The 27,365-nt window shown below is 38.0% G+C and overlaps 2 protein-coding genes across 3 annotated transcripts in view; both read left to right on the top strand.

Annotated features, from left to right (window-relative positions):
- Window positions 1–174: 174 nt before the first annotated feature.
- Window positions 175–19,570, top strand: LOC306876615 (serine/threonine-protein kinase LATS2-like). Of its 2 annotated transcripts, XM_079427922.1 has the most exons (9): window positions 175–403; window positions 3,177–3,399; window positions 3,495–3,883; window positions 10,783–10,915; window positions 11,010–12,535; window positions 12,696–13,278; window positions 13,410–13,592; window positions 13,697–13,803; window positions 15,597–19,570. In XM_079427922.1, the coding sequence occupies exons 3-9, from the start codon at window positions 3,530–3,532 to the stop codon at window positions 16,119–16,121; spliced, it is 3,411 nt and encodes a 1,136-aa protein (XP_079284048.1). In that variant the 5' UTR covers window positions 175–403; window positions 3,177–3,399; window positions 3,495–3,529; the 3' UTR covers window positions 16,122–19,570. The 2 variants fall into 2 exon arrangements, with proteins under 2 accessions (XP_079284048.1, XP_079284049.1); XM_079427923.1 differs by lacking the exon at window positions 175–403 and having other exon boundaries at window positions 3,231–3,383.
- Window positions 19,571–20,433: 863 nt separating this feature from the next.
- LOC306877341 (exportin-4-like) overlaps window positions 20,434–27,365 on the top strand; it is a 38,503-nt gene continuing 31,571 nt past the window's right edge. The window contains exons 1-4 of the mRNA XM_079429063.1: window positions 20,434–20,525; window positions 25,800–25,905; window positions 26,392–26,533; window positions 26,634–26,772. Of these exons, the coding sequence (XP_079285189.1) occupies window positions 20,460–20,525; window positions 25,800–25,905; window positions 26,392–26,533; window positions 26,634–26,772 (453 nt within the window). The 5' untranslated portion in view covers window positions 20,434–20,459. The remainder of the gene's footprint in view (window positions 20,526–25,799; window positions 25,906–26,391; window positions 26,534–26,633; window positions 26,773–27,365) is intronic.

Genomic DNA, 27,365 nt, shown 5'->3' with positions numbered 1-27,365 from the left:
TCATTAACAATAAATTCCACCAGGAGTTATAATATCTATGCGAGCAACACAAGGCTAGTACATATATCTGCCTGTATTGTCCCTGTCCAGGGATCAGATCAGAATCCCAGGTTGTAAATGTAGGAAGCCCAGCCCAGGGTATGTGCAGTGCTGACGTGAATGCCTGCCTCACGTGACTCCTCTGGAATGTTAACAATGCAGTAAGTGTCCAACTTTGTACTGCGTTCTAATTCTGCAGTCAGTGGCGAGAAAATGGAGGACAATCCCATGATTTTCACTGTGTGCTTTATATGAGAGGACATCGAAAGACGATCCCTGGGCAACAAAACACCAGACAGATAATCTACAACTTTACTGAAGTTTAAATCAATTCCTTGGATTAAGGTACCACTAAAATCACATGGTGAGTCGCTCAAAACTTTAACTTTTTTTTTGTTTTAAACGCTGGGCATTAGTAGTTTCTAGGGATTTCTATATTCGATTTACGCTCGCAAATCCTTGTGGGAAGGAGGTTGTATTTGTCATTTAAAGCGGATCTGCGTTCCTCTCGCTCCTGAACCGCAAAGCGCTGCAACCTCTAGGCCCTGCAATTTTATTCCGCCTTAAAGTTACTTTGTGTCTAGAAAAGCATTTTGAAGATTTGCTGTTTGTAAATCAGATGAGGATAATGTGAGATTATGTACGTAAAAAACGTTTTGGATGGCTTATATACTTTATTATATTACTTTATATTCTGTCTTTACAGCTGGTATGGAAAACATACGATAAAACTGAATCTTTACCGAAACTCACCGTAACAAATATCTTGTTTTTGACTTGTATAAAACACCTGACTACATTACTGTTATGTTAAAATCTCATGAAATTTCGCGTCGGCTGAGGTGGTGATAAAATGCTGGTAATGTTGTATTTTCACTCGTGCCTAACAATCTATACTTCCTGTAGGTTTTTGTTTATCTCGCGCAGTCTGATGTTTTAGTAGCAATACTAAAATGATGTACTATAACAGGCCGATAACATTACACATTGACTGTTTTGAAACTGAATAATTCACTCCACCCACAAAATTATATTTTTTTTTTCTCGAAAGATGCGCGATGACATGTGGCGAGATCTGTATTCATACTTTCATTTGTTGTTTTTGTCTGATTTGTGTTGTGAGAAAAATATTTGGGTTGATGGTAAAATTCTGAAATTAAGCAACAACAGTGGTCTTTTTTTTTTAACGACAGCCACAGAGGGAACCAAATTAATATGTCAGTGTGATTCTGTTGTGTTTAAATGACTTAATTCTTTCTACTTTGCAAGGAAAACAATGACAAAACTCAACAATAGGAAAGCATACAATAAAAGTATTTTTATATTTATGTTTACTGTGGTTATTTAAACACTATGTTCTCAGAATTTGTTTAAATTTAGCTTATATATGTCTGTCTAAATTGCACATGAAAATGTGGATAAAGTGCAAGAACAAAATTTTCAACCGTAAGCTTAACGCTACATGATTTATGGATCATGCTATAAAAATTAAATGGCTTCCAGTTCACTTACTTAATCATTTAAGAACATGGAAACTGACAGGACAATCAGACCCCATCATTAGCTCTGCCTATGAGTAATAATTAAGCAAAATTGTGAAATTGTAATGATTTGACATATTATTCTCTAGTTAGAAATAAAGGTAAAAAGCAATAGAAAATGTTTGGAATCACTCATCCATTTCATATTGTGCTGATGGAGTTGGATACCACACCACACAGTGTCTTGAAATGAAGGAAAACATTTATAAAATGGCCTAGGCTATATATTCTTTGACTTTATGAGGGACATTGTAGAAGAGCTGTGTCTATGAATGTTTATGCTGGTTGTATGTGGGTTATGCAGCAGTGTGTTTGTGGTCAGCTGTACAGTCTAACTGCAGATGTAGCATCATTAAAAGCTTGTGGACTGAATATGAATCTATTAAATGTTTACTTTTCTCATGGATGATCTCCGAGGTGTACTTGGATTAGTGTTTGAAAGCGGATACTGTGAATTGCTGCTGTTACTTGGGGAATGGAAGGCATGGAAAGTATTGTAGCCTTGACAGTAATGGCAATTATACTATATTTGTTCTAGACGAGGCAATGCATTTCCAGTATTGAGCACCCACAATCCAGAAATATGTTTGTTCTGAAAGTCCTTTATTCTTTGTTTTACCCGAAGACAAGAAATAAAAATAAATGTTGTGAAACGTTTGGCATTTGAAGACCCCACGAATATCACGATGAGAGGCATTTTTCAATCCTGTTTTGAAACTGAGGAATTTCCTTTAGAAACAGGAAGTTTGAGCGGGATATATTGAAGGGCTTTCTTTTAGTTCAAGTCACAGACTAAAAAAAACTACTGATCATGGTTCATGACTGTTTCTCCAGAACAGAACACACATTTTTATTTTCAACATTTCGGGCTTGGTAAGATTATTTTTTAAATATTCTTAAAAGAAGACTCTTATGCTCACCAAAATACAGTAAAATAGCAATATTGTGAATTTAATCATTTGATTCAAAGCTGAATTTTCAGTAACCGTTACTCCAGTCTTCAGTGTCACATGATCCTTCAGAAATGGATAATATTAAGGCAATAAGAAATGTTTCTTGAGCACCAAATCAGCATATAAATAAAAGTGTGTGTATAATATTGTTTTTTTGTCAGGATTCTTTGATGAATGGTTTAAAAGTTTAAATAAACCACATGCATTTGAAATATAAATCTTTGTATAAATGCATTTACTGCCACATTTGTTTTGCTTAACATCAATTTAATGCATCCTTGCTGAATAAAATAATTCATTGGTTAAAAAATTGACTCCAAACTTTTCAATGTTGTCATAAGATACAAAGTATATTGTGTAAGTTATGACACTGTGTTGTTTTGATTTTGCATCTACAATAAGGGTTTGCCATGTGAGCTGCTGCATAAGGAACATGCTGCTATTCCTCTGACTGCATATTCTGCTTCAAGGGAGTAACAGCACAGATGTGCATGTGTTTAGTGATAAACCTACCTGTTGACAGAGGGGCTAATATCAGACTCAGACTGTCAGGCATTTGACATAGAGTAGTGATGCAGGGTCTCAGGGTCTTGGACGTGCCTGGACCACACCCTGACCCTTCTGTCTAACATTGTCCCCACAGGCAAAGATGCATACCAGACTGGGATGGAACAAGTACGCAAATGTAACCCCTCATATGTCTTGGGAGGAGGGGGAGTGTGAGCCCTGAAAGGGGTGCTGGGATGTGAGTAGGCCAGCATCCAGCACGAGCCAGAGCCAAAGAGGCAGCAGCAACAAAAGGAATCCTAATCTTCCCTTGCATTTCTCCATTGCAGCCTGTTATCTTCAGGTCAGACTGAGCCTGGGTGTGTACAGTTCTGTGTCTTATTGGATGATTGCACTGCCGTTGTGTGTTTTCTTGTGAGTGAGTAACTGACTAAATCTTTCTGTGTTTTTCCAGTGTGAAGAATTTGTGTGTACAGGCCACGTTCACTCATGAGGCCTAAGACCTTCCCTGCCGCCCCATATGTGGGCAACACGCGCCAGCGCCTGCAGGAGATCAAGGAGGGACTGAAACAACCTGCAAAGCTGGTGAGCCAGGCGCTTCATGGAGGGAGCGCTCGAGGGGAGGGGGGCAGAGGTGGGGACTCTAAGGGCAAAGACCAAGCTGGAAGGCAACAACAGCTCCGGCAGCCTCAGAAGTTCTACAACTACCAAAATGCCCTGCGAGAGATCCGCAAGTCTCTATTGCCTTTTGCCAATGAATCAGGCCCGGGATCCAGCTCAGGACATCCTGGTGAAGTCAATAGACAGATGCTACAGGATCTCGTCAACGCTGGTTGTGATCAGGTAATCAATGTCTCTGTTGGATATACTGTATGTGTGTATGTATACGAATTTCTGAAAGTAATGTAAATAATACAAATAATGATATAATAAATTATTCTTATTTTTTTATATTTATGTAGCCTGCCAAGTCTCTCCTGTGCAGAAATTATAAGCAAAATATTTTGAATTTTGGTTAGTTTTTAACAAGAACTTATTTATTAGAATTAAATAAAAAAAAAAATAATGAAGCTTTTTTTAACAGTACATTGAAGCTTTGAAAATAACTATAAATAAACGATATCAATCGCTGCATCCCAGAAAGATGCTGTGTTAACCCTAACATTTTATTTTAAGATTTAACATTTGTAGATCTAAAACAAGTTGTAAAAATTCTGAAAATCTTTTAGAGCTCATGATTAGTTTAAAAACACATTACACATTAATGAATAAATCAGTATATCTCAAATTATTTCATTTACAAGCGTCGTGTTTATTTTTTTCTTTTGTTTTCATGTACTGTAAGCTATAGCTTTTGACCATTAAATCAAAACATAGACCTACTCATTATTTTATGACATTAATTACTGCTTTATTTAATCAGAAACAGTCTAAATGTTATTTGTGTAGGCTATTTTACTTTTAATTTAATTAGAAGTAGGCCAACAGCGCCAGTTAATGTATTCCTCTTATCGGCAAGACATATCGACATAATTTTTCACATCTTGCCGATATTTACATTTATAGCCATTATCGGCCGATTCCGATATCAGTCCGATAATATCGTGCATCCCTAATTTCTATATTTTAATACACTACAATGATAAAATGTTATTTTTTTTAATGTGACGATAAAGCTGAAAATTCAGCAGCCATTACTGTTAAAATGTTCCACTTAATATTTTTTTGGAAACGGTGACCATTTTTTTCAGGATTCTTTCATGAATAGATTCTTTAAAAATACAGCATTTCAGTCAATTTAACGTGTCCTTACTGAAAAAAATAAATACTTCAAAAAATCTTACTGACACAAACAAGTTATGCTGACAGAGAATAAATATTTTTTTTGTTATATGTACACACACACACACGTACAGTATGTACATACATACGTACACAAATGCAATCGTATATTCATTCAGAAATGTTGAATGTTGTTTCTGAACAAACATTTTGAGCTCTATAACCTTAGCAATTATTGAGATTTGAACATTGTACTGTAGACATACAGTGCAGTGAATATCCTGTCTTTGCCAAGTCTGAAATCATTACATAATATTAAATGTAATGTTGAAATGGCATTTTTCATAACTAATTAGTTTTAGTTATTTTCTTGAAGAGCACAGTGGAACATCTCCGCCCCAGAGGAAGTGGCAGAAGCCAAGTCAGCTCTTCCTCACCTTTAACACTCAAAATACAAACATTTATACCGAATTGTTTCAATTCTGTTTTTGCCAATATTAGTGTTAGCTGATAATGGTTCAGTTCAGTTAATATATAACTGTGTATATATATATATATATGCTAGAATATAATACTACTGTAGTATTTTGTAACTGATTGTTTCTATGTATCTGTGTTGCTGTGCAATAGTGGTTGTTGTGCAATCACTGTTTAGTTAAATGTGTTACATGTGTTCTGGTCCTTGTATTGAAACCTAGTGGCTGAATATTAAAGGGATAGTTCACCCAAAAATTATCTTATCATTTACTCACCCTCATGCCGTTCCAAACCTGAATGACTTTCCTTCTTTTGTGAAACACAAAAGAAGATATTTTGAAGAATGTTGGTAACTGAACAGTTTTGGTGACCATTGACTTCCAAAGTATAGAAAAGTGAAAAAGAAAAAACTGAGATATTTCATCTTTTATGTTCACAGAACAGTGTTGTTATTATTATGGTAAAATTAAAACCTTATACCTTTACCTTGAAATTAAGCTGAAATAAAATTAGAACTTATTATTGAATTAGTTTTAAAATAGATGAATTTGAAATGTTGTCTTAGCAACTAACTCATGGAAGTTTAAGTACTAAAATTACTCAAACTAAAGTTAAAATATATAGAAATATTTTTACAATTTTATTTTTTAATATTTGTAATACTCTAAATAATATTAAATAACCTCCCACTGAGAAAAGTCATACGGGTTTGAAACGACATAAGGGGAGTAAATTATGATGGAATTTAAATTTTTTGATAATAGCCTTTTCATTCATTTGTGTCAAACATGCAGGAGACCTAGGTCCTATAGTTGGTTTCAGTCTCTCTAATGTAGACCCATTGTCAGATCATTAATGAATATGTGTTGGAGCTTTGCTACTAATGTCAGATACAGCTCTGAGAGCAGTCCTGTGATTGCATTAGGCATGTGAGGAATGCTGTTCTCAAGCCCATGCACAACACCACCGAGAAATCCACCACGGCCCAGTGGAATTACGAGGCCGAGCTGCCTTTATGACATGGCTAAATAGAGACTGGAATGGGGCATTTTTAGGTCTCTGGAAGCTGAAACATGCTATCAGATGAAGTATAGTATGGAGTCAGACTTGATTTGGATCATGTTGTCTGGATACATTCCTGACTGACTTATCTTTTGCCGTCGGTCCTGATGCTGGCTGATTATGTATGAATGATCATTTATGTACTAGTATGAGTTTGTTGTAACAATTCATAAAAATGATCATTAGAGTAACATTTTTGGGTTACAACCCTCCATTTGAGGACAACTACTTTAAAATTTTTTTGCCCTATAGAAAAAATTTATAAAAAAATTCTGAACTGAGAGCATAATATTTCACAGGCATATATGAATTTCACAATCATAGGTTGATTTGTCTTTGCCTTGCATTCATGGGACAGCATATACGACAGCAGTACACAGAGGAAGTGCTCAGTTCATTCGTAGATGGGTGGTACAGCAGAAATACAGTAAGCAGGGATGTCCCTTTTCTGGTCTTTTTAAATGTTTGTCTTTACGTGTGGGTTAAAGGTTTTTATTTAGTTGTTACAAAAACATGAAATTTGTGTTTTGTGGCTCAGTCTGTCTGACTTCATGTCTACTCGTTTTCAGATCTAGCATGGCCAAAAGTTCAAGTTTGAATCTTGTCCCCGTGTTGTGCACCACATGCACCTAGACCTCCCATAAGATCGGGGCATACATTTCGGCATGTTTTTATTCGTAGTAATTTAGTCATTATTGTGAAATGACTCGGTTGTGGTGTGTGACTTGGGCCTGTGTTCCTCCCTGACCCTCCATGCATTCCAGGAATGTAAATGGTCCTTCCCTGAGCAGCTTTAGTTTGGTCGCTACAGTTGGATTTCGCCTCCCAAATTACACAGCAATGTGGCTGACGGTTACATAACCACCTCTGAAGGAGGAAATGTTTTAGTTGGGAATGAAAAGGGGGGGTGGGGGTGTAGGAAGAAGATGAGTATGACATGTGTTGTGGATTTGTGGTTTCGAGCTTAGGATATGAAAAGCTGTCTGCGTACATCATGCATGTGATGCTTGTGTACTTGCGGAATATACATGCTATGATAAATGTCTAGTGCGGTGTTGGCATATCACATTTGCACATGATCTAAATGTTTATATTAGCCTTCTTGCGCAACCCAATTTGTCCAGGATCTTGAACCACATCTGGTCAGTGCTGTGCATTTTTACGTTAAAGTAAACTTGAAATACCATTCAACTTTTGTTATGTGAGAGGAACACAATATTCAACAAGAACTAATGTAGGACAGGGCTTTTTTTTTTTTTTCTTCAGGAGTTGATTACATCACTAAAGGTGGGCAACATGTATCAGTGGTTGGTGGGAAGGGGCTGAAAAGTAAGAGGTATTGGGGACTTCATCCAAAAAGAAGAGCAGAGCTAATTATTGTATATAAAAGATTACAAAGACATTTGTTTTTCTTAAATAATAATCTTTATGTTGGCGCAAACATTCTAGTGGGCAGTGCGCTGACTTGTAACGCGATTGCATTGTGGGTGTCCCAAGTTCGAATCCTGGCTCGAGGACATTTTATCAGTTCATGCATGGCCAAGGATTTGAACCCATTACCTTGGTATTGCTAGTGCTATGCTGGGCTGCTTTAGCTGCTGTTTGAGCTATTTTGCTACTTTATGGATGGTGTTCCACCTCTCCATCCACTGATGATGCCCATCCGTTCCTGTATCTCAGAGTCCCCCATATGGCTTTTATTACCATGTTCAATGGTGGAATGTGTTTCAGAATTTGGGTCAAAGTGGAAGTTCTTAAAAACGAATAGTGATGGAATATAGTTATGTCACTTTATTCAAGAAGACTATAGACTGTTTACTTTTTAAAGTATGAGTAAAAGAGAAAGAAATGTTTGTGTTTCTGTGTGGGTACTTACCGACGCCACAGTCAGAAATTGAATGTCTAGTGTAGCATTGAGGCTTGTGGTCATGACAAGGGTGTAAATACAAACAAGATATTTTGGCACCAAACAAATGAACGCTTAAGGCACATTGGAACAGAATGATCTCAAAAATAAAGAGAGGAGGAGGATGGACAATTTAAAACGAGACTGAAGCATAGATTTCCACACAGCTGGAATTTTTTGCTTCCTGGCTCGTGGAATGTCCTGAACATCTGTCGCCATGACAGTGGAGGTCAGGGCTGAAACTCTGACCTGGGGCCAAACCAGACCCAGCCCTTCCCGAAACCAGACTGAAGTCCATGTTGGATTGTTGTGTGCATGTGTGTGTGCGCGCTTTTAAAGAGGGAACGAGAGAGTGGCGCCTTTAAATCACCAAGGGGGACGAGAAGGCACACACCCTTGGAGCGGACAGTGATGGTATGCAACTGAAAGCCATGGCACTTCTGAGAGCAGCGATCACAGACAAACAGCGTGTGCTCGGAGTATTTCCCGTGTGTTTTGTACAGTACAGCTTGTAAAGAAGCATTTAGACAAACTGATGGCAAAACACAGAATAATTTAAACTACTCGGGCAATGTGTAGAATGCGTGTGGATGTGGCACTGCGTACTGAGTGTGCCCACAGTTTATATAGCTGCTTGTTTATGCCCATTGATTTTTACTCTGTCAGTGCCATCTAGCCAAAACTCTGAAATAGTCCTTATCACTCTAACTTTGTCATAGTTTCATAATATAAATTTACTTTGAATTTCTATTTTTGAATGCATAGAAGACATAGAAGACCCCCCCCCCCCCCCCCCCCCCCATTTTCCATGGAATGCTTGGTGCAGTATTATGTTTGATCACCAAAGGCAGTGTAACACAGCTTGCTGTAGAATTTGGTTTAGGCAGAATGTCTTCTGAATGAGGTCATATGCCATTCAAGGGGATTTCCTCATATAGGCGTGGGTCTGCTCACAGAAGATTGTACATGTCTGAGTTGTTTATTTTAAATTGCGCCATCACAAAATGTGACAAGGGAAACTAACTTGTTACAGAGTTGTTGCATGGTGGGTAATCGTGTAAAGATTCAATTTGAGAAGAACTAAAAAAAATTATATAAATAATTTAAAATGTTGTAGTCCATTTACACAAATTAAGAAAAACAAAAGTTTAAATTTAAAATTAGTAAGTATTACCGTCAAATCTATGATTCGTTTCAAGGGTCTCATAGTGTGTGTGGTCAGATGTGCCCAGCTCTGGTCATAGTGCACTTGTGGGCTGGCACAGGAAGGAGCATGTGCTAACTTGCGGAGGAAGCAGCTGCAGGGAATGTTATTTTAACAATTATCTGCTGTGTGTGTGTAATATGTACTATGGGTTGATATATATTTACGTGCATGTTCATGTGGACATATGTGTTTATCTAAATAACTGAAGTGCATTAAGGTCATTTTCCATAACCAGTACAAATTCCAAAACTGTACGATACCAATTTTGATGAAAATATTTGTCAAGCTACATACATTCCTTTTGCTCAAGAAGATACTTTCCTTTTTTGCTCAAGAATGTTAACTAAATTAAACTAGAGCATTGCCTTTTAAGTGTAAAAAAACACTTTGCCTAAAATGTAAAAAAAAAAATATATAATTTTTTTTTTTATTTTTATATAATTTTGGCTCTATTACAGTCTCTCCAGTCATGAATTTCTCTGCAAATTAAAGAAGAAAATAAGCACTTGCTGGTTGTCCTACATCTGATGTGGGATATTTGTGGGAATTTAGTGGCAGTCATGGCCTCAGCAGCTTTGCCTTGTTTCACATAGTGATTTAATTCAAAAATCAGAATCAGAAAGAGCTTTATTGCCAAGTGTGTTTGCACACACAAGGAATTTGTCTTGGTGTTATTAGCTTCCAGTACAGAAAGTACAAACATAGTGCAGACAACATATAATTAAGGTGATCAAGAACACTAATGAAGAGAATATACAATAATTAAGAATAACAATAGTAATAAAAATAAAAATATACAGAAAAGAGACATGACCATAGACAGAACTGTGAATGTGCATGTGTCCTATGTACAGATGAAGGTTTGATGAGTTGTTTACAGATGTACAGTACCGGGGTGTGTTATGTGTTGTTCAGGTGGGATACGGCCTGGGGGAAAAAACTGTTCTTGTGTCTGGCTGTTCTGGTGCTCAGTGATCTGTAGCGCCGGCCAGAGGGCAACAGTACAAAGAGAGAGTGAGCTGGGTGTGAGGGGTCCAGAGTGACTTTCTTAGCCCTTTTCCTCACTCTGGAGGTGTAAAGTTCAAAGTAAATTATTTCTGTGGTTATAACAAAGAGTGCCATGCCTATAATAGGTAGTTGAAATCTCGTCTTTAAAAGTACTAGTAGTATTGAATCTCAAGTACCTTTTTATAAACCTTATATAAGTGAAGTTGTGCCTCATTTGTGCATAATGACAGGAAGTGCATTGTGAAAACCAATTTTTTTTTTAAATGTTCTGATAGTTCTCTTCTTGAATTTCTGAAACAGGAAATGGCAGTCCGTGCCTTAAAACAGACTGGCAGCCGTAACATTGAAGCAGCATTGGAATACATTAGCAAAATGGGTTACCTGGACCCTCACAATGAACAGATTGTACGTGTCATCAAACAGACTTCCCCAGGTATGTGGGCACTTTAAAAACATATTACTATATTCATTTTATGAATGATGCACTGACTTTAAACTCAAAATGGCCCTATTTTAAATCACTACAGGAAAAACTGGCATGCCAAATTTAATGGATCACAGGGCGGCAATGGAGGGCACTGGGGATGGTGCAATGCCACCTTATCACCAAATGGGAGCACCACTGTATGAGGGAGCTGGTTATGGGGCTGAGGGTGAGATGGCTCGTGCATACATGGGTGGACCACCTGTCATGAACTACATGCCACCGCCTGCCAACACTTCACAGGGTCCTACCATGGGAAACCCAATGGGTCGTCCCGCAAGTATGGGTGCCTACTCCACAAGCATGGCTCCCCAAAATAACCCTGGGAACCCTATGTACACCCCTGGTCCAGCCCAGCAAAAAGGCTACCCTGGTGGGATAGACCAGGCCATGATGGGCTACAGTGTGCCTGGACCACCCATGCAAATCCAGCCTCAGCCCTCGGGAGGTCCTGGCACTCATTATGACTACAGGCCTCATATGATAGAAGCCTCCAGCTACGGGGTAAAACGAAGTGCTTCTTTCCAGAATAAGATGACTCCGCTAACATCCGAAAACTATGTTAATATGCCAGGCAAAGGAGCAATGGGCCAAAACGCTGGTGGCTACCCTCCTAACTTATATCTTCCATCACATTCGCACCCACGCCAAGCCAGTCCCACCTCACACCAGGTTCACATGATGCAGCGCTCCCCTGGAGCTATGGGTGGTGAGTTTTCTGATGTTCCTCAAGGCCTCCTCACTCCTTCCAGGGCCAGTCTGAACCTCGACCTCTATGAGCATCACTGGCCAGGAGCCCAAGGTCCTGAGGGGACTCCTCCAGCCAGGCAGCCACAGGGGCCCTTTAGAGGGGAGGTATGTGTCCCCAGTAGGACCAATTCTTTCAACAACCACCAGAAGGTGACTGTGAGGCAGGCATTGCCTCCTGCAGCTAGTGTTGCAGGCAAGCAGGATGCATCTTTGGGTCCGCCAAACACAATAACTGCAGTGACTTCTCCACCAATCCAGCCACCTGTTAAGAGTATACGGGTCATGAGGCCTGAGCCGAAGACAGCAGTAGGACCATGCCACCCAGGGTGGCTGAGTGCACAAGCCCAGGATGCACCAGAGTCTCATGGATACATGCCAGATGAGACTTTTACCCTGGAGCCCAATCAAGAACATCGCTGTCCGCCTCCACCCTACCCCAAAACACTACTCCTGCCTGGATCTGGACCTGGAACTGAGCCTGCATCCCTGGAGACTGGAGTCATGGGTGGATTTCAAGATGTCAATGCTACGAGTAGAACAGTCCAGAGTGCCTCAGTAGGAAAGCAAGAGGAACCAGTCTCCAAAGACAAAGTGAAGACAGGCAAAGGTGAGAAGGCAGTGAAGGATAAGAAGCAGATTCAAACCTCACCTGTGCCTGTGCGAAAGAATGCCCGTGATGAAGAGAAGCGGGAGTCTCGCATTAAGAGTTATTCTCCCTTCGCCTTTAAGTTCTACATGGAGCAGCATGTGGAGAACGTGATGAAGACCTATCAGCAGAAACTCAATCGCAGGATGCAGCTGGAGCAGGAGATGTCCAAGGTAACCAGTGCTAGAACCCCATTAACCAAAAAATACACAGATCGATAATTTGCATCCAGATAATTGTTGTGGTAATTTTGTTCAATATCGAGTCTAAAAGTTATTGCATTATTGTTATTAAATCAAGCCACCCTCTTCTATCTCCTATCCATTCCTCCAGGCTGGCCTTTCAGAGGCAGAGCAAGAACAGATGAGAAAGATGCTTTACCAGAAGGAATCCAATTACAACCGACTACGACGTGCCAAGATGGACAAATCGATGTTTGTCAAAATCAAGACACTCGGCATTGGGGCCTTTGGTGAGGTGTGTCTTACACGCAAAGTGGACACGGGGGCCCTGTATGCCATGAAGACTCTACGAAAGAAAGATGTTCTGAACCGAAACCAAGTGGCCCATGTGAAAGCCGAACGAGACATCTTGGCAGAGGCTGATAATGAGTGGGTAGTCAGGTTGTACTACTCATTTCAGGACAGAGACAGCCTGTACTTCGTCATGGATTACATTCCTGGAGGAGATATGATGAGTTTGCTGATCCGTATGGGGGTTTTTCCAGAGCCCTTAGCCAGGTTCTACGTGGCAGAACTAACGCTGGCCATCGAGAGTGTGCATAAGATGGGCTTCATCCACAGAGATATCAAGCCGGACAACATCCTAATTGACCTGGACGGACACATCAAACTGACTGATTTTGGTCTGTGTACTGGGTTCCGTTGGACTCACAACTCAAAGTATTACCAAAAAGGTAAGGGACTTGAAGAAAAGGTGATACTCATAGCTTTTAACTGTTTGAAAGTGGTCTAAATATTGTTGCAGTGTTCACTAAATCAAATTAATTGGTTGTCTTTACTTTCTCTCTTTGCACTGGTTGAATAGGGAACCATATCCGGCAAGATAGTATGGAGCCGAGTGACTTTTGGGATGATGTGTCTAACTGCCGTTGTGGTGATCGGCTGATGACTTTGGAACAGCGGGCAACTCGACAACACCAGCGTTGCCTGGCACACTCTCTGGTGGGCACTCCTAACTACATTGCCCCTGAAGTGCTTTTGCGCAAAGGTATGGAGTACACAAAGACGACCGAAAGTACAAGCTAGTCCCTAGGAAGTGCCAGTGTTTATAGATCTCTTCTCCTGTTAAGTGTGATACTTTCTAATGTGCAGGATACACACAGCTGTGTGACTGGTGGAGTGTTGGAGTAATCTTGTTTGAGATGCTGGTTGGCCAACCACCCTTCCTTGCTCCAACCCCAACAGAGACGCAGCTTAAGGTAAGAGCTCCGTTTGCATTTTATTAGGTCTCTTTGCTTACACGGTTAATGTAAACCAGTGTGTCCAGTCCTGCCCCTGGAGGGCCAATGCCCAGCAAAGTTTAGGTCTAACCTGCCCTAACACACTTGAAAATTTCTAGTAATCCTGAAGACCTTGATTAGCCGGTTCATGTGTTTAATTAGGGTTGGAGCTGAACTCTGCAAGATAGTGGTTCTCCAGGAGAAGGATTGGACAACCCTGATGTAAACAGACTAGATGTGTTGTCTTTGGTGGAGTTATACCTTTTTGGGTTTTATGGAATTGTGATAATGGGAAAGAGGTACTGCTAACGCAGGGCTTAAAGTTCTCCGGCGTGCAGCGTTTGGCTGCAGAAAAAAATAATCCTACATTTAAAAAAAAAAAAAAAACAACAACTTTGTTTGTCCATGAGTTCGCCTACCATTGGTATGAGAGGAGCACAGCTTTCACTCTCAACCAAACTAACATTACCAGCCAATCCAAATTTTCTTGCTCCTATTTACACGAGACGCGCATAATTATCAGAGTTGCAGCCCTGATGAATGGAGAAGCGCGACACGTTAAAAAAGCTGCGAGGTGCAACGGTCAAAGATGTCCATCTAGCACATATTTACATAGAAAAATTTATTAAAAAGCAGCGGAGCTTTGTAAACAGCTCAGAGTAATCATGTCATCTCCATAAGAACGATATGCTTGCCAGAACAAATATACCGGGATTTTTGAAAAGGTCCTGTTCACACATGATCTCTTAATGGTAACTTACTATGGCAAGCCATTTTGACTTTTATTCCTTTACAGGATATGAATTCTTGATATCAACAATTAAATTTTTACTAGTTAAAATGCTAATTCTTGATATCAGTAATTCGATTTCTACTAGTTAAAATGCTAATTCTTGATATCAAGAATTAAATTGTTGATATCTGTAATTGTATTTTCGCTAGTTAAATGTCACCATAGGCTGCCATTCAAAATCAATTGTTGATATTTAATTTCTTACTAGTTGAAATTCCAATTTCAAATATACAGAAATACAATTCTTACTAGTAAAAATGTCTATTCTTGATATCAGCAATTTAGTTCTTGATATCAACAACTTAGTTCTTGATATCAACAATTTAATTGTCACTAGTGACAATGTTCATTTCTGATATCTGAAAATGTATTTCTGATATCAACAATTGAGAGGGTAGTTTCTAAATATCAACAATTTAATTCTTGATATCAAAAATGAACATTGTCACTAGTGACAATTAAAATGTTGATATCAAGAACTAAATTGTTGATATCAAGAATTCATATCCTGAGAAAGAATAAAAGTCAAAACGGCTTGCCATAAACTTACCGGTAATTTACCAGTGAAGACTGTGTGTGTGAAAGGGGCTAAACTCTTCCTCTGTATATGTTATAAATTTGAATTGCTTAACGTTCATCTGGGAAAACAGTGTGCATTATCTCACTAGATTTGTAAAGTAAATAATTTATAAACCTTTGCCAACACAGGAGAATACATCAACCTATTTCTAAATATGCCATTTATTGTACATCACGATTTCAAAATAAACGTTTCTGCATGTGATTTCTGCATTGCATGACCCGCATAGCCCCACCCCACCCCATAAAAAAGTTCATGTTAATGTCGTCACCTCCATGGGTTCTTTTTTTAATAGGCCTGAAGAAAAGTAGACCGCTTGTCTTTGGTAAATTTTTGCATGTTTGGGATGTATGGAATTGTGAAAATTAACGAATAACGTTGTTGTCATCACCTCCACAGGTGATAAACTGGGAGAACACTCTGCAGGTGCCTCCACAAGTAAAACTGAGCCCAGAGGCAGTTGACATCATTGGTCAACTCTGCTGCTCAGCTGAAGAGCGTCTGGGAGGAAACGGGGCTGGAGAGATAAAGGCTCACCCATTCTTTGCCGAGATGGATTTCTCCAGCAATCTTCGTACACAACCTGCTCCATACAGACCGAAGATTGCCCACCCCATGGATACATCCAACTTTGACCCTGTTGAAGAGGAGGGGGGTCCAGGAGCCTGGAGTGACAGTGGAGACAGCACCCGCACTTGGGACACCCTCTGTTCTCCTCACGGCAAACACCCTGAGCATGCTTTCTATGAGTTCACCTTCCGAAGGTTTTTTGATGATAATGGCTGTCCATTCCGTTATCCCAAGCCCCCCGAGGCAACGCAAGACCTGTTCAGCAGTAGTGGGGCTGGTGGCCTGAAGCCTGAAGAGGAAGAGGTTCATGAGGAGGAAGAGCAAGTGGAAGGGTGTGAGCCGGTTTATGTGTGAGAATGTTGGATCGGGAGTTCATGCTGCTCTGCCTTTACCCATAGAGGACCTCACCAGTTAACACGTTGCATCTCCTACACTTCCTTTTAAACCTACTTTTTCTTCAGGGTGTTTTTGTACAGGTTAAATGCATGGAAGAACATCAGAAATGGAGTGCAGAAAGTTCCATGTGAAATGTGTTTATTCCTCCAAAAGCATTATGCTGTATCCTTTGCCTGTTAAAAAAATGACTGAAGCTCTGACCTGGGACCAAGGAAATACACGCAGCTTAGTTCATGGGGACGTTGGTGTGACTGATGAAGTTGGCTACTCTCCTATGAGAGCACAAAAACAGATGTGTAGCTGCTGCTCTGTGGTTTGTCAGTCAAACCACTCTACTCTTATTGTTAGTGTGGTCTGCGCTGACTGTGCCCCATTCCTTTATTCCACTGGGGGAAAATATCCCAGTCCTACATCATATTTTAACACTTCCTTCAGCCTGGTGATGCTAACACAGCCATTCCAAACACCAGAAGTCATGGTGAGGGATCAGAAGAGAGCTGGGCTTGGGATGGTGGCTCTATGGTCAGGTTGTGATTAGGAGATGTACCAAGAGCAGAGAGGAAGATCACAATTCTCCTCCATAGTGCAATCCCACAAAAATATAAATGCATACATGCAACATGCTGTCAGTCACAACTGTGGAGGTTTGTGTGTTTTTTTTTTTTTTTGTGTGTTTGTTTTTTTTTATATAAAACTAAACTGACTTTTATTGTAAAATTCAGAAGCATTTTCTGAAGTATGGAAGCCAGGTTTGCAGATGCTCTACCGTATGATCCCAGTCATTTTCCCTTCATTTATCTAAAACAAAAAATGTTTTAGATTGTGTGGCGCCACCAAGTGGTTCAAAGTGACACTGTAAACAGTCATGCGGATTCTTTTAAAGATTTAACTTCTACATTATGAACTGACAGTATTAGGTCACTTCTTCGTGCAAAGTCTGTCCAAAAGATCAAGCAGTATTTTGCAGTTAATACACTAATCGCAGCCTTTTTGTAAATATTATACAGTTATACATGTTTCATGCCTTGTCAGGTCAAACGGTGCTCTCAGAAGACACAATATTGAGCCAAAATATTTTACGTACAGTCAGCACTTCAAGAACATGGGATCTTAAAACTCCTATTATTGTTACATCTTTTAAATGTTAAACAACCCATTACGTTAGAGAGAAATTCTGAGGTCATATATAATGTGTGATAATAGAGAATGTCACACAATTTGGAAAATTAAAAATGTCTGAACCTACATTTTCTTTGCTTGTCAGAAATATGCATGGTAACATTCATTCATTCAAATTAAATACCACAAAAAACATTGCGATATTGACATTTTTATTTTGCATTAAGTGTGTTAGTTTAGTTGCCGAAGTACTGTTTTATTCATTTTATAACAAACATTTATCTTACCTGGCTTGATTTCTTTTGTTTAAAGGCCTACTAAACCTATTCCCAATAGTTGCTTTACATTCATCTGCTACTTTGTGTATCTAAGATGTGAATCACACATTGTTTGTAGAGGTGTGCTGCAGACATGCAACTGGCCATCCAGAACAAATCTGCGACATAACAGATTTCAACTTTACAAAATAGTCTCCAGCTATTTCCTTTTCTTGTTATGCAGAAGACTTTATATGCTTTTATTGTATAACTCTGTCTGCTTTATCCTCTTCCTGTTTCCCAGAATTCTTAATTGCATTTAGTTTCATAAGAAGATCTTAAAGTCAGACGGGTGGTTTTTGTTGTGTGTGTTCATGCTCATCCAGATCCACTGGAAATGATCTTGTCTGTCGCCATCAGTGAACTTTGAAACAGAATCATTAGAACAAGTGCAAAAATGTTTTGTCAGAGGCTGCTGCTGCACCATTTCAAAGTGATCACAGTATTATAACAAGACAGTCTAGGACTGAAATGTAATGAATACTCTGAGGCAGAAACCTTTAAGAAATGGTGGAAAAGTGGCGAAAGAAAAGACAAATGTATCTGATGGTATGACTTTGTGCAATACAGAAAATACATTATATAGTTTTCTAAATACAACAAATAGCCTTTATAACTTTAAAACTGAATTATGCTATCTTAAAGTATATATTATATTGATCTATAAATTTTCAGTATAGTTTCATGACCCAATGCTGCTTATTGTTATTAATATTACATTATAAAGTATCATTATCATCATACTTTCATTTATACTTTCTCTTTCTATTTGTATAAAGTGTGGTTTTGATTGTCAGTGTGATTGATCTGGTGTAAGACGAACCGTGTGCCTTCTAATGAATGTGTGGGTGTGTGTACTATGTGCTGATCAGTATTTCAGGAGAAGATGGAAAAGCCCTTCGCTTCTTGCTCTCAGGCCGGTCCTGAGTGTGAGAGAGAGGGTGTTTTTGGTGGGATAGCTTGAGAAAGACAAAAAATCGCAAGAATGAATGATTGCCATTGGGACTCTGAAGGAGATTTATATGGATGTTATAGCAGGATGAATATGGAAACATTGTATGCATTTGATCAGTGATAAGGATTGTTTTGAATTTCTGCGTGAAGTCCATTTAATATTGTCTTTCTGAGATCTAATCATTTGTGGTGATGTCACTGCACAAAATGTTCTCTGTATTAGTTATTATCTCTCAAGCTGACTGACAATCATGTGGTTACGTGCTTGCAGTCAATATTGTCAAAAAACCTGTACGACCGCTGACTGAAAGAGCTTTAAAAAAAGTCAATGATGATCAATTCATATTTGTTTTATATATTGTATCAGTACAATCACTCCTAAATGTTAAGTGAAACTTTAACAAACATATTGTAATGTAAACGTATATACCAAGTCAAATTAGTGTCATGCCTTTGGTTCAAACAAGTAAGTTGATTGAGCTCCATGGAGTGTGAAAGCAAGTATGTTTTGCTACCCCATATACGTCAGAATGGACCACTCAGTGAAAAAGCACAAGCTTTCTACGAATCTCTCAGAGAGTCAGGTTTAGGGTTTGAATGTAATGCGTGTGTTGTGCTTAGGATGGATTCTGTGTTTTAATTTTGAAAATGTTGACTGACAATCTTTGACTGTATTTAGAATTGTGTGATGATGGGACTTTTTCTCTGTTGTATGTCTTTGTATTTTAACGGATGAATGGGTTGGGACTTTGACGTGTGTAATCTTTTAACTGTATTATATAATACTGTTACTATTGAACATATATTTATACAGATATACATATTTTTTTGTATCCCTTTATTCTTATTCTCTTTTCTGAGCTAATATTTGAACCCCCTTGTCTACAGTATTACAGACAGTATGCATTTGGATTTATATCTAATTTTTTACATGTATGTAATTGAGAATGTTTAAGAAATGCTTTCGCTGTCCTCATTTGTAAGTGTATATGTCTAAATTAAATGAAACAAATCATCATCTTGTTTTGAGTGGTGTGTGTGTGGTTGTAGAGGTTTCTGGGCCTTTTTTTAGCTGATATAACACATCAGAGCATGAATGTCTTTCTTATAATCTAATTGATTTCCAACAATAATTTTGTCACCAAAATTGACTTTTTATTAACTTTTACGTTTCAAGGCAGTCAAATTACATTCATAATTACATGCAGGATTAACATTTTTACATGGCTGATGTAAAGTCTTGATGAGGTCTATATCAAAAGCGTCAAAATATAGATACTTATAGATGCATATAACAATTGAAATATTATTAAGATTGTGATGCGTTATTTCGGAGCGAGCAATGATTACAACAATGTGAATACCTCTGTTGTCACAATTAGTATGAAAACAGATTAGTTGTGATTAGTATCAAAACTTTTTTAATAATAAAACTGCATATTTCTAGATATTATTACATTAAGTACAAGTGCAAATAAATGATGCATTATCATTCCCTATCCACAACAACCTAAAAGTACAAAAATTGTACAATTTTGACTTTGTAATATTCCACCAGTTACAGCTGTGAATAAAAATGCACCTGCTCACCTAACTGTGATTTTTTTGGGGGGTAATAAATTGTTTGAGTTAAATACTCATAAGATAAGTTAAACACTAGCAGAAATTGCCAAAAAAAAAGTGTCTACATCAAATGCAATTAAACAAACATATGAATTCAATTAAAAACTAAAAGTCAGATTTTACCTTAAAAAACAAAATGATTAAAAGGTACAGCACATTATCATGTAGGCTATTACATAACCTTTAAGGGGACATCAGTGCTGTCTGTCAAAAGTGAACTCACTGGCCCGAAGTGCCGCTTAATCCCACAATGCAGTGCATGGCGCGTCACTGAAGAACGACCATGATGGCGGCGGTCGGTGCACCTGAAGTGATTTCACAGCTGGAAAGCGCTGCCAAAGTTTTAATGGTGAGCATTTCGCCGCCGTTTTCACATCTCTGTCAGTGTGCTGTTAGCTCTGTGTGGGGGGTTCACTCTGAGGGAGTCTCGCGGCTCGTTGGTTAGCGGGGAAAGTCTCGATAAACGCGGAGCGGTGCGTGGCGCAGTGCTCGACTCACTCCATCCCGCTAAACCCATGCAGTCACCATCACCTTCATCATCCTCTTCATCACCTCCGCCTGACAGCACCGCTCCGGTGACACCGTCAGTGTTTGTAATGATCGCTGTGAGCTCAGGTGTTGTGTCTCAGAGGCCTAGTTTGATCCTCCATCCTTGTGAAAGCGCGCAGGATGAGTTGAAGTGTGTCTGCTGGAGTTTCTCCATCAGCTGCTGTAGTTAACGTTACACACGCTGTTGATTCAGCCGCATGTTTGCTCAAGCGCATGTTTACCAAAACTTAAAGAGACCAGAGACAAAAGAGAAACTTTTAGCTTATTGTTGATCTCATAATAACACCCACTCCTTCATTTTCTGCCGTTATAAGAGTTGACTAGCTACATAGTGGGTTAGCTTAAAGTTGAGAGCAGGACATGTGCAGTTAGATGATGGCCTGTGCTATTTGCTTCTATTGTCTCAGAACCTGTCTAGACAGCATTTCTGGGCATCATATGGACAGAATGATATGAATGGAATGGTGTGTGTGGTTGTGTAAAGTTACTGCAATGGTAAAATCTCATGGCACTTTTCATAAGTTTTTTCACTTGAAGCTTAAAGAGTGAAGATGATTCTTGATTTTCAACTCAGTATTATATTTATTTGGAGAATCGGCTTGCCTCTAATAGTCTGTGAAGCTTTAAGTCCAGTGTTTTAATCTTAATTTCACAAATAAAAACTTTTAGTGTATTGCAACTGGATTTAGCTGTATTTTAATTGCAGATTTTGATGTTCATAGAGAAGGGTGGCCAATTTAATGCATGCATATGGCATAAATTGTTGATGACAAATAGTTTTCATATGGTTTTATTAATATTGTTTATACTGGAAGTCTCTGAATAAAATATTTACAGTACCTTATTCACACTAGGTCAGTAAGATTTCTTAAATGTTTAGGAATAAGTCTTTTATGCCCACAAAGGCTGCATTTATTTGATCATGAATACAGTAAAAAAAAAAAAAAAAAAAAAAAAGTAATATTGTGAAGTATTACAATTTAAAATAATCGTTTTTTTTTTTTTTTCCTGTGATGACAAAGCTGAATTCCGTGGAGTTACTCCAGTCTCACGTGATCCTTCAGAAATCATTCTAATATGCTGTTTCGGTGTTCAATAATTATTATTATCAATGTTGAAAACAGTTGTGCCGCTTGATATTTTTTTGGATTTTTTTAAAATAAAATTTAAGTGGAAATAGATACTGTAGTGAAGCAGAAACATTGTCACTTTTGATCAATTGAATGCATCCTTGCTTAATTAAAATAAATAAATCTTACTGACCCCATAATTTTTAATGGTAGTGTGCCAATATAAACTGATGATGTGGGACGATCTCATGTTTTGTAGTATGACTGAATGCTTTCTGTATTGGATTGGGATTATAAACTGCTAGGTGTGTATAATTTTGGTTTACTGCCATGATATTTTTATAATATATTTTTTCATAAAATCACACAAAATATTGTATACAATTTCACTGCCATTAGATTCAATCTAAAAAAAAAAAAACCCTGTCTATGTTTTTTTTAAACCTCTTAAGTGAAGTGAAGTGACATACAGCCAAGTATGGTGCCCCGTACTCAGAATTCGTGCTCTGCATTTAACCCATCCATAGTGCACACACACAGCAGTGAACACACACGCACACCGTGAACACACACCCGGAGCAGTGGGCAGCCATTTATGCTGCGGCGCCGGGGAGAAGTTGGGGGTTTGGAGCCTTGCTCAAGGGCACCTCGGTCGTGGTATTGAGGGTGGAGAGAGCGCTGGACATTCACTCCCCCCACCTACAATCCCTGCCGGCCGGAGACTCGAACCCGCAACCTTTGGATTACGAGTCCAACTCTCTAATAATTCTCTCCAAACATCTATTGTGAAGCCTGACCAATCTTCCGCTGGGTAGATGAGTTATGAAGTCAGAAATCTCTAGGCTTTGTCATGGTTGTTTTTCAGCAAGCAGAAAGGTCAGACTCTAACAATAGAGATCAGGTATTGATTTGTTGTTGTGGATCCCTGATCATCAGTCAGACTCACTTATGTCACTGCAGTCATGCTTTTGCAGACAAATCACTAAAGGATGCTAGTTAGACGTATCATTACAGTGTAGTATCACTACAGTCGTTTATCTTGATCTAGATTCAATAGATGGATGAATTGATTTTAGTCTGCTAATGAGTGAGGGTTTATTATCAAGATGTTCAACAGACCAGATTCAGTATTGCTAGAATGCATTTTTAGGTATTTATGGGGAAAGTGACATTTATATAAACATGTTATTTGCAAAACATCAAATAAAAAATGTTATATTTCTCCATCTTCATGACCAGATACTTTTGCTTCATGTTTTCTTTGAGTTCCATAGCTCTTCGTGACCATACTGAACATCATTACATAATTAACTGACCTTGTGTTGATATCACTGGGTGAGGTTAAATAATAAAAAGTACATGTGCATGTCAGCGCTTTTAGGGATGATTGTGCTGTTGCCTTTTGTCTACCAGGGGTCAAACCACCTTCACTATCTGTGTGAAGCTGAATGTGTTTGAACCCTAAATTAAATGCAGAAGAGAATGCTATCTGAAAAACAAACACATCCATTGTGTTTGTCCCAGTCGGTCACAGGCATAATCTGACCATGACTTTTGCGTCATCTTAGTTTAAAGTGAATGTCATACTGATAAACTAAATGAAATTAGATTAGCTTGTTACAGCCTTAATGTTTTGTACAATTGGGTAATATGCAGTTAATATTTCACATCAATGTACGTATCTACACTGCTCTCTGTGAAGCTTGGACATGCATGGATTCAGCCTGATCTCGATGCTGCTAAATCTATGATCAAGAGCTAAGCAATCAATTATCCACAGGAGACAGATAGGCTTTGAGTGAACAGAAGCATTAGATCTCAGAATATAAGGAGAGGGGACAGGATTTGCTGCCATGTTGAACAGCTTTAATAGAACAGTACAGTAGATTATATATCATTGGGGTTTCAAGAAATGGACCCCTTGTTACATATGGCATGAAGCTCACTGCTGCATTTTAAGCCTGACCAATAAAAACATGAGTATAGTACATGGTTATTGTCGTATGCTATAACTGTTTTTTCTTTGTACTGTAAAACTGTAAAAATGTCTTTGTTGTTGTTATTTGAAATAAATATTAAATTAAACTAACTGAAATAAGTTAGTTGAAACACTAAATTTACCAACTGGAAATAAAAAAACTAAAATTAAATGAAAATAGCAACTGAAAATGCAATAGTAAAAACTAATTCATAATTTTAATAAAAACTAGTATAATAAAAGAAAATACTAAAATAACACTAATGGCGTACCATATTCATTTGTAGTATTTCTAGCTTTTATAATGCTTACATTCAAAAAGCCAAGAAGGACTGGGACAAATATAATAATAAATTATATGAAATTAAACCATATACAAATTATATACCGGAAGACGTTTTTATTCAGAAACATGTTTAGATGGAATATTTTGTAATGCTAACATGCTGTTTAAAAAAAATCATAAAACATTGAAAAGCAATTAGAATATTCTTAAGTGATGTACAGAGTGATACTTTACATTTTAACATGCAAGGGACATTGAAACATTTTGCAACTTTAGCTTCTTACCTTTAGCTTAGTAGATAGTTGATGTTATAGTTTTTTCTGTTTAATACATATTTGATTTTTTTTCTCAAACAGTAGTTGGTGGACCCTGCATTACAATTATAGATCACTGAACAATATTCTTGTTCACTCTTAAAAATAAAGGCTCGAAAAGGGTGTTTTCGCTGCAGTGCCATAGAAGAATCATTTTGGATCCTCCAAAGAACCTTTCATGGAAGAGTTTCGTGAAACAAGAAACCTCTTTTTAGTAACAATCTTAACTGTTTTTTGCTATAAAGAACCTTTAGTGGAATGGTTATGTTGAGGTTTCCATGGCATCAGACAGGATTGAGAATGTGGATCAAATGAAGCAAAAGTATGCAGGATTCAAAAAAGTTGACCGGATGTAATTTACTTGTTCTTGTAGCCTAGGCTGATATTCTTCAACCAGCAGGTGGCATTGGATATTTGTGTGTAAGTAACACATTTTTCCAATACCTCCTGGTGATGCTGCAAAGAGTTGATCTGTGCATGGAAAATGCTTGTTCCTGCATCTTCTATTTATTTTATATGCCTAATTTTTATCATGTCAGGTGATCTGTGTGTTTGAGTACCTGTTTTTCTATTCAGGTGGAGACTTAAACCTGAATACACACAGACTCACGGGGACTTGTGTCACGGTGGGGACCTAAATTGAGGTCCCCATGGGTAAACAGGCTTACAAATCACACAGAATGAAGTTTTTTGAAAATCGAAAAATGCAAACAGTCTCCTGTGAGGGCTAAGTTTAGGTGTAGTGTAGGTCTAGGGCAATAGAATATACGGTCTGTACAGTAGAAAAACCATTACGCCTATGAGAGTCCCCACAAGGATAGTGAAACAAGTGTGTGTGTGTGTGTGTGTGAATGAAATGATACCCTCTTCTCTCTAGTCTGGTTACTGTGAGTTGGATGACTGCTGTGCTGTAATTAGGAATGGAATGTGATGTTGAATGTTATGACTCAAGTGTGTGATGCGTTCAATGGGCAGACAGGCTTGGGTGTGTTCATATTTTCATCTGTGTGTTGTGACCCATACATTAGAAACTGCTTTATTGGTCATCACTGTGAACAAGCTGCTTGATTTGTCATAACTTTTGGAGGCTCTTTTACGGTTTTAGACATGTTTTTGAACACCAGATCAGCATATTAGAATGATGTCTGCCATCACAGAAATGAATTATTTTAAATTGTAATATTATTTCACAATATTGCTGTTTTCACTGTATTTGTAATCAAATAAATGCAGCCTTGATGAGCATAAGAGACTTCTTGAAAAAATCCTACTGACGTTTTTGAACAGTACTGTGTATAATAATTTTAATAATACAAACTCATGTTTGGTTTGATTGTTTTGCTCTGCATATGGGATATTTAATGTTGACCAGTGCAACATGTTCAAAAACCCAAATGTTTAACCCCTCCTATGAATGTGTTCACAGGCACCGCCGTCCATGGTAAGCACAGAACAGAGGCAGCATGCAGAGCACATATTCCTCTCCTTCAGGAAGTCAAAATCCCCCTTTGCCATCTGCAAACACATCCTCGGTGAGTCTCAGCACTCGGTTCTCACAGACACTTTGACAAGTACTGACTCTACTGTGCTGAGTCTTGTTCTTCCCGTAATTTCTTCCTCTTCATATTTAAACATCTTACAGGTCACCAGTGACCTGCTAGTCTGTACATTTCAAATTTTTATGTCTGTAAAGGTTAATTTATCAACTATAAATGACTAATTTATCAATTGTCAGAAAACCGAAGTTAGGAAAGCATCTGATCACATGATAATGATTTACAGCATTAAACATGAAAAAACAATGTCAGTGTTCACAGAGTGTTCTCTTTCGGAAAATGAATTTTCTTAGGCCTGATTTTGTTTTAAAAAACGGGTTCACACTGGTTCGTTCTTCGATTTTGCTTGAATTATATCAGAGCCTTAAAGGATTTAAACGTAGTGTAAAATAATATTGTAAGAACAATAATAAATGAATAAAGAATAGTAATAAATGAAATGTTGTCTTTCTCTTTCCACAGAGACTAGTAAAGTGGACTATGTGTTGTTCCAGGCCGCTACAGCCATCATGGAGGCTGTGGTTAGAGAATGGATCCTTCTGGAAAAGACCAGCATCGAGTCCCTCAGAACATTCCTCCTCACGTATGTCTTACAGAGACCCAAGTAAGTGTGTGAATGAACATATAAAACAAGCGACAACATGTGCTTGATCCATTTCCATCTCTTATCTGATCTTGTGTAAATGTCTTTCTGTTCCTTGCAGTCTGCAAAAGTATGTTCGAGAGCAGATCCTGTTAGCCGTAGCAGTAATAGTGAAGAGAGGCTCTCTTGACAAATCTATCAACTGTAAGAGCATCTTCCATGAGGTCAGCCAGCTCATCAGCAGCGGCAATCCCACAGTGGTAAGACTTCTGTATCACATGAATCAAAGCTGTGAGAGTTTGCAGTGCTATCAAACTATAATTCAGCAACGGCCTACTAAACGTTGTATAGTAAATTATTCATTTGGTTAGTAATGTTATTGGTAGTCTCCTATTTAAAAAAACAGGGCTGGGCAAACATCACAATGTTCAAATAGTTACAAATATCATGTAATGTTCATTAACATATATTTCATATAACATATATGCATTTTCCTAAAATCTGTCAAAGGTTTTGGAAATGAGTGAAAATAGGTAGTCATTAATTTATTTAGTCAATATAAGTTTTAAAAAAAGTTTTAATTGTTTATTGTAATTTTTTTCCCATGAATGTGGTTGATATTGAAATTAAAATAAATAATAAATCATTAAATAACATGTATACCTTATCAGTAATCTCAAAAGAAGCTAAAAAATTGTTTTAAAAAATGTGAAAACATTATGAAAATCTATTGGTCAGAACATGTGGGGGCCCTATTATGTGTTATATTGTGACATATTAATGTGATATTCTGTTAAAAAAACAAAAGTGCCAGTGTGTCCCTGAATTTCGACCATTCTCCTAAAAATAATTT

This window comes from Barbus barbus (genome assembly GCF_936440315.1).
Source record: "Barbus barbus genome assembly, chromosome: 11".
NCBI classification, from domain to species: domain Eukaryota; kingdom Metazoa; phylum Chordata; class Actinopteri; order Cypriniformes; family Cyprinidae; genus Barbus; species Barbus barbus.
Note: the sequence above shows the minus strand (reverse complement) of the source record. Positions and strands in the feature narration are given on the sequence as shown.